This window comes from Hemibagrus wyckioides, linkage group LG26 (genome assembly GCF_019097595.1).
Source record: "Hemibagrus wyckioides isolate EC202008001 linkage group LG26, SWU_Hwy_1.0, whole genome shotgun sequence".
Classification (NCBI taxonomy): Eukaryota; Metazoa; Chordata; class Actinopteri; order Siluriformes; family Bagridae; genus Hemibagrus; species Hemibagrus wyckioides.
The window spans coordinates 13,562,902-13,570,778 of NC_080735.1; the positions used below are offsets into that span (position 1 = coordinate 13,562,902).

A 7,877-nucleotide genomic window follows, 5' to 3' on the forward strand; every position below is an offset into this window, starting at 1 on the left:
GGGGTGGTAACAGGTGGTAAAATATTAGAAGAGGTAGACACCTCTAGGGGGAAAAAAGAAAGAGAAACACGATATCAGAGACATGAGAATATGTCAGTAGCAGACCAATCAGATGAAGGGGTCAGGAGATAAATGAGAGAAAAGAGCCGAGCTGGCAAGAATGCCCAAAAGCGACAGGGAGTAGTGGAGATATGGCTGACACAACGGAAGTGCAAAGAAACAACAGATATATATGGTGAGACAGAAGAAATGGCTAAGGGGTGGACAAGAAACCATTTATGATGTAGTCTCTCAGAGGGACTGTGAACATATTTAAGAGTAGTTTTATGGTGTGTATATCCTGTGCCCCTCCTGTTTATTGCTATTTATGTTGTTACAAAAAGGTGTTATTTTCTGACAATTATTTTTAATATACTGTATTTTTGATAAGCACTAAAGATTTGCACTAAAGTAAAAAAAAATATAGAATTGATATACAAAATTGGAAAGTCTTATTCAATCATTTGATAGTGTGTGACCAATACATTTAAACATCTTGATTAAGCTGAATAGGTTCAGATAATGTTGTGTCATAATTTTCTTTGATGTGTCTCTAATACTAATGAGAAGATCTGAAAAGATGCAATGATGTCGGCTGTATTTAATCACATTTATTGGCACTATTGATTGTCAGTAAAAAACAGTCTCACTGCAAAAACACTATCACTTTCACCACCTACTTTATCTCTTTCAAATTATCTTTGACTCTAACCCCTCACTCATTTGACAATGCAGGCTTGGTGTCTGATGTTGGTGCTTAATGAACCTTTGATTTACTATTACCTCCTTTAGTACTGATTCTTGAGGTCCACTATGTTGTATTTTTAAATCTTTGTAGCAACGACGCTGATTCCTATTCAATATTTTACTTTATAATCGACCATAAATGCAGCATAGTATTTTTTGTGTCTTAGTTTCCTCTACCCCCTGTAATTTACTCTTATTTTTCTTTCATTTTTCCATCAGGGCATCTACAGCTGCATCCATGGAGTTCAGATCGAGGAGAACAAATCAGGCCTCAACTCTCCGTCAGCCACGATGAACATGAACATGAACAACACCCACTCCAATATTCTTCGCTTGCTGCGCACAGCCAAGAACATGACCTCTGTGCCTGGGGTCAATGGCTCCCCCCACAGTGCCCTGGACTATGGTCACCGTGAGTCGACTGTCTATGACATCAGTGAGCATCGACGCAGTCTGGCAGGCCACAGTGACTGTAAGCCCCCACCTCCATATCTGCCAGAAGATAATATGTTCAGCGACTATGTGAGTGATGTGGAGAGGACTTTTGGGAACATGCACCTGAAGGATAGTAACCTGTACCAAGATCATTACCTGCACCACCATGGGGGCACGGGATCTGGACTGGCTCTGGGTATGTCGGGTCCCTTGCCTAACCGTCCTCGTAGCTTAGGCAGTGCCAGCTCATTGGAGGGAGGGATGTATGATTGTGACAGTTTAGGTGGAGGGGTAGCGCCTATTTTCACCACCCAGCCCCGCCAGTCACTGACGCACAGGAACAGGGAAAAGTTTGACTTGATTGCAGGTCACCCCACTCAGTCAAGCTTCAAGTCTGGCCTGCCTGATCTGTATGGAAAGTTTTCCTTCAAAGGTGGGGCATCCAGTTCAGGGTTTATTGCGGGACATGACAGGTACTGTGGGGGAGGAGGGGCGGGCTCGGGAGGGGATGACGGAAATATCCGTTCTGATGTGTCAGATATTTCCACTCACACCGTGACCTATGGAAATCTTGAGGGCAACGCTAAGCGACGCAAGCAGTACAGAGACAGCCTGAAAAAAAGGCCAGCATCTGCCAAGTCACGCCGGGAGCAGGATGAAATTGAGCTGGGCTTCCGGAGGCGCACCCACCACACCATCCACCACCACCACCACCATCATCCTGTTACACAAGGGCACCGTTCGGCTACCCCACCTGTGGAACGCAAGAGCCTGAGAGGGGGCAACACCTCATACATGTTCCGTGACAAAGATAATCTGAGGGACTTCTACATTGACCAGTTCCGATCCAAGCAAGGGGCATCCCAATGGGAGCACTTGGATTTGAGTGACACTCCTGGAATGGGTGGCGGAGGGGGTCTGGGTGGGGGCGGATGTGGCGGCATAGTCAGCGCTGGTGGTGGCGGGGGAGCGTGCACTAGTTTGGTTCCTGTGGACGATTTCTTGAAAGGTAAATCCAAGAAGACAGAGTGTAAGGGTGGAGTGGGAGGATCTCCTGGGCAGCAGGGCCATGCATGCTGGGAAAAGAACATTGGAGGGGTGGGGGGGTTGGCCGGAGGGGATTGGGAATGCCGTAACTGCCATAGCGGAGGCAACAAGCCCGTTTGCATGCATGGGGGAGGAGGGGGTGTAGGGGGATCAAGTGGAGGAGGTGGGAGTAGTGGACAAGCCTCCAGCCGGCCAAGCTCAGCTACTTGCAAGCGATGTGATTCATGCAAGAAGCCAGGCAACTTATATGACATCAGTGAGGACAACCACCTCCTCCTGGATCAGATAGGGGGCAAGTTTCCCCTGGAAGGTGGGAAGGGAGGTGGTGGAGGTGAAGGTGGAGGGGCCCAAACCCAGGTGCAGAGGCGTAAGTTTGGCCCAGGGGGCAGGGTGTTGCGTAGGCAGCATTCCTATGACACATTTGTAGACCTGCAGAAAGAAGGGGCGGGTAGGATGGGAGGCTCTGGAGGGTTTGGAGGAGCATCTATGCTTCCTCAACCCCGGAGCGTGAGTCTGAAAGACAAAGATCGCTACATGGAAGGTGCAAGCCCATATGCCCAAATGTTTGAGCGGTATATGGGAGGGGAGCAGGAGACTACGTTTATTAGTGGTGGGGACCGGGGGAAAGGAGGTGGCTCTTCGTTTAACTTATTCCGTGGGGGTGAGGGTGGGTTGCACCGTCGCTCAGTAGGCGAGAGAGACATGAGGGACAGGGATAGAGGCATGATGGGAGGAGGTATGGGAGGTACCCGAGGGGTTGGGACTTACTCCTTGTCTAAATCTCTCTACCCAGATAAGGTGAACCAGAACCCATTCATCCCAACCTTCGGCGATGACCAGTGCCTATTACATGGCGCCAAATCGTACTACATCAAAAAGCAGCAGGCACAGCCGCAGCAGCAACAGACGCAACAGCAGCAACAGCTCCTCAACAACAACAACCGGGCAGACTTCCGCGGCTCCATGGGGGTGACTTCTTATTTGCCAGCCTCTGCCTCTGCCGGGGTTTTGTCCAACGTGGGACCCCGTTTTCCCAAGGAGCTGTGCCTGGGTGGGCCCCTCAGCAACCACCATGGAGGGGCAGCAGGCAACAACAAGCTGCTGTCAGCAAGGGACGGGTTAGGGATGGGGCAAGGACAGAGACCTTTCAATGGCTCAAGTAATGGACATGTATACGAGAAGCTCTCCAGCATTGAATCTGATGTCTGATGTTTAAGTTCAAGTGAGAGACAGAGGCAAAAAGAGAGAAACGAAAAGAGTGAAATGAAAATTCAAAAACAAGGAGGCAGCAGACTAAGGTAATAACCAACAGATCATGTCCACGTTGTAATTTCACTTTCAAAACCAAGAAAGCAAGCAAGAAGAACTGTGATCTATGCTTGACGTATGCGGACGTAGCACTGTTGGAGCACTGTAAATAGAGAGAAGGGACCTGCTGACAAGACTAAAGCTCAGACTAGATAGTCACAACCTCAGTATATCCCTCGATTTTATCCTCTCTTCTTTTTATTATCCCTTCTATTTTTCTGCTCCTTATACCAAAACACAATGTCTGATTCAGCTTAGGTGCAGATATCTGGTACAATCGTGAAGAGAAATCAGTTATTGTCTAGAAACAACAGGGTAAACCTTACAATAATTGTATTGATGATGTTAACAATAATATTATTAGATATGATTATAATGTTTATGATGTTCAGTTTGGGATTGATTTCTGTATGTTATATGCCGTAATATCTTTGTATCTCTGCCTACAACTCTTTGTTAGCATACTACTTTGCAGAGAATTCTTATTTCATCATGGGGTTGTCATTTGATCCTATATGTCAACTGATCTTGCATTGTCTTACATCACCATGCCATTTTGCCCTGATCTGGAACTCCAGGACCGCCAGGGACAATGCCATGCTGGAAAAAAATGTAGACAAACTTGTTTTCCTTTCAGCTTTATTTACTATTGATTATTCATGTTTATTTCATTTATCGAGTGCTGTAATATTATATGTAAAAGGCATGATTTGCAGTTGCAGTACTTCAGTTGTACTCGAGATATTGTGCTGAAAGACAATTATTATGATCTCTTTTTATGGCTTTACAATTTTTATAATGTTGCATTAATGTCAATAGAGCGTTGGTTTAGTACACAGCACATTACGTGCCTTAGCAGGAGTCCCAGAATTCTAATTATACAGGTCATGTTGCTATGGCAACCTTCTGGTCACTGCACACAGATTGGTCATTCGATGAATATCCATGATTCTGGATCATCACTTGCGATAAAGAATCGCAATGTCCAATTACGTGCAGAGACACAACACAATCATAATTTGTATGATTGTGCAGCGTGGATGTAAATTCAGAATTATTGTTTCACAAAATTAGTTTTGAACTGAATTTGCACAGGTCCATGTGAAACCTGTTCTGTAGATTGCATTAATTAGTGCATTTATTAGACTTTAATCTGACAAGAGAACTTCCTGGGATGTCTTATATATTTGAATTGAGCTGCAGGGTGTTAAGTTCAAATACTGGACAAAACAAACATCATAATCAATTAATTATTTTTTGCCACCATCGGTTTTCAATTCATTTTCCCCCCTTTCTTTTTTGTGCACCCTAAGTCAAGAATGAGATGGGTGTTACAGGATATTACGAAAGAGCTTCGCCTTGGCATCAGCTTGTATTTTATAAGTGTAAATATTCCTTTTTTTTTTCCACAGTGTACAGTGAGAATACAGCAAAGATGTAACTAGAAATGTGTTTTACTAAATTAGATATGATAAATTAGAATATTTGCACAATTCAACCTGGCCAAAAAATTGTGAATTCAGAAAGCATCGTAATTCTAATGATACAAATGTTATTGAATTCTTTATAATCAGCACAAGTTTTCTCAGACAGCACTAGCAGAGTAGTCTTTCTTGCTTATATAACCGTTAAATAATTGCTGTTCTGTTACCCGATTTTTTTTTATTTTTAATTCATTCAATTCACATATGTTGCTGTGAAACGAACTAATTAAATTGACGTCTTCTTAATCATTTAGCACTATTAATCCAACCGCCCCCTCGGACAACCAGCAATAGTCTCTACATAGTCATGATTACTGCCTACATAGAAAATTTGTCTAGTGTTTTGGATCGGACAAATATTACACTTTCTAACAAGCCAATTATTTAGCAAGATTAACCAGTAAACTTAGTCATTTAGTTGTATAGTCACTAGTCTCTGCCATATTTACTTTTTTATTCCCACCAATGAACATACACACTTTGCTGGTGGTCCCAGAAATCCAATTCTTTTCCCATATACCTATATCGCTCTATAAGAGTTTTTGTGTGTGAAATATACATTTTCTTTAATCACGTTTTATAACCATACTATCAGCCAAACAGATCTCCAATTCAAGCACAATGTTTATATTAATAATTGCTGTGTAAATATCTATTTTGTGGACTTTATGAAAACGCCACTTTTATCGCCACACTTGCTCATTTTTTTGCTAAGTGTGTGAGAGTTTGTGAAACTGTGAGTACATTGTGAGATACATGCATGCATCTTTCTTTCTATTTTGCATTCCAGCTTTTAGATTATGTATAATTCAAAGACCACGTTTAGTGTTTTTCTTTTTTCTTTGTGTGTGTGTACAGAAATGTGTCCTTCTTTTGCTTAACTTGTACCAGTTAGTGGCACACAGAGTTCAGACTGATATATATATATATATATATATATATATATATATATATATATATATATATATATATATATATATATATATATATATATAATAGAAATGAATGGAAGTTTGACAGAAAGCATTATCATGTCCTCAGCCCAAAATTCTGAATCATGTTGGGTTCTAACTTGAGAACAAGTTTATTTTCATTCTTGTGTTCATAGGGCTAAAATCTTAACCTATCATTGCAAAAAAAAAAAAAAGAAAAAAAGATATTTGCATGTTTGACCCTTGGCAAAATGTGTTTTTCTTTTAAGCGTGGTCTCTTTTTTTCTTATCGAAGGTGCACTTTTCCTCGAGTCAAGTGTGTTCCTCAAATGACTGATATTTTGCAGGTTCGGTGTACAATTATGCAGTGTGGCCACTTCTTCTGTCACTCTTGATGTTTTATGTGGGATGGATTCGATAGCACAGGACAGAGGAAATCTGTGTGTGTGGGTGAAAGTGGAAAAGAGAACGTCTATCAGAAAGGAAGTCACACAGGCTAACTCGTAAGCTATGGGGTTAGCAGTCCTATGGAACGTAATGAATAGGCTGTCAAAATTCCTTATTTTAGTGCGAAATTGAGCTGGCAAGAAATAGGGTTCGCCTTTGCTCTTCCTCAGAAACAGCTGCAGTTCTTCCTGTAACGTAGCCTATAGTTTGGACTCGCACCAATTCACTGGAGGCTCTGTGATAGCAGAGTTGCTCGCTGCATGTAGGTGGAGATCATGAGAGACAATGGCAGGAGTGTACACATGAGAGAGCGAAAGATAGTAGCCTACATTTCATTTTTTTTGCACTCTGTTATCATTTTCACTCATGTATAGGATTCTTGGGAGTTGGCTGTTGCACAAAGAGAGTGCAACGTTGTTATTGAGCGTAGGCTTATCAGTTCTTGTTTTCCATTCGCTCCTGAAATCCCTCCTCTGCTATTGTATGTCACAGGTATTTGTAGAATACATGAGCCTGAAATCATGCTTGATTACCTCTGTGTGTGGGTATGTGTGAGACGCACTGCACATGCGTTGAAGATCTGCTGTAAATAACTAAGACCCCTTTTCCATAAATTTTTTAATATATGGAAGATACAGATAATAAGATGGGGTAATTTGGCGTACACTTTTGTTCAGAAGGTTTTCTAACCACCATAGAAGTATAGCAACATCATGTGACCAAGGGTAGACCCGATATTGGAAGGATTAAAACGTACGCCTTTGTTGTCTTTCATATAAATTGATATTTCTAATTCTCTTTTTTCCTTGGTTTTTCGACAGTTCTTTTAAATGTTACTGACAAACGACTAAAATGTACAGATTGTGTAAATATGACCAAATGGTTTCTCTTAATCCATTTTTTTGTATAGAGAGAGATTACCTGTGTTTAAGATTACAATAATAATTTAACGGGAAATTTCACAATACTTAAGCTATTGAGAATACAGACACAGTATGTGTGAAATATAAGTGCTAAGATATATTCTTCTGTCTCTTTGTACAAAACAGTGTTGACAATAAATAAAAGGGAGAAATCCCACGTTTGTTTCTTGTTTTCAAATTCTTCCTTTTCAGCTATATAGTAAATGGCATATGACCACGATAAATAATATTCATCAATGTTATTAGTATGCAGTTTGGTTCATACATGAGAATATACATATACATGTTATTCAGCCTAGGCATGGTGGATGTTGAGAGGAAATACAATGCCATATTAACATACTGAATATTAGATAGTATGCTAAACATGGGCTAGGTAGAGAAGACATGCAAGCTCAGCAACTGAAACAAATTCATTGTGTACATTAGTGGACTTGGCCAACCAATCATCATGGCTCAGTGGTAAGTTTCTTTCCTACCATGTGGAAAGCCTAGGTTCAATTCCCAGCCAATGC

General features: G+C 41.5%; 1 protein-coding gene across 3 annotated transcripts in view; it reads left to right on the forward strand.

Annotated features, from left to right (window-relative positions):
* Positions 1 to 7,525, forward strand: part of grin2bb (glutamate receptor, ionotropic, N-methyl D-aspartate 2B, genome duplicate b) — a 111,772-nt gene extending 104,247 nt beyond the window's left edge. For 2 of the 3 annotated variants that reach the window (XM_058381171.1, XM_058381172.1), the window contains exon 16: positions 1,006 to 7,525. In XM_058381171.1, the coding sequence (XP_058237154.1) occupies positions 1,006 to 3,477 (2,472 nt within the window). In that variant the 3' untranslated portion in view covers positions 3,478 to 7,525. The remainder of the gene's footprint in view (positions 1 to 1,005) is intronic. The other variant, XM_058381173.1, reaches the window with a different exon arrangement.
* The last annotated feature ends 352 nt before the right edge of the window (positions 7,526 to 7,877 follow it).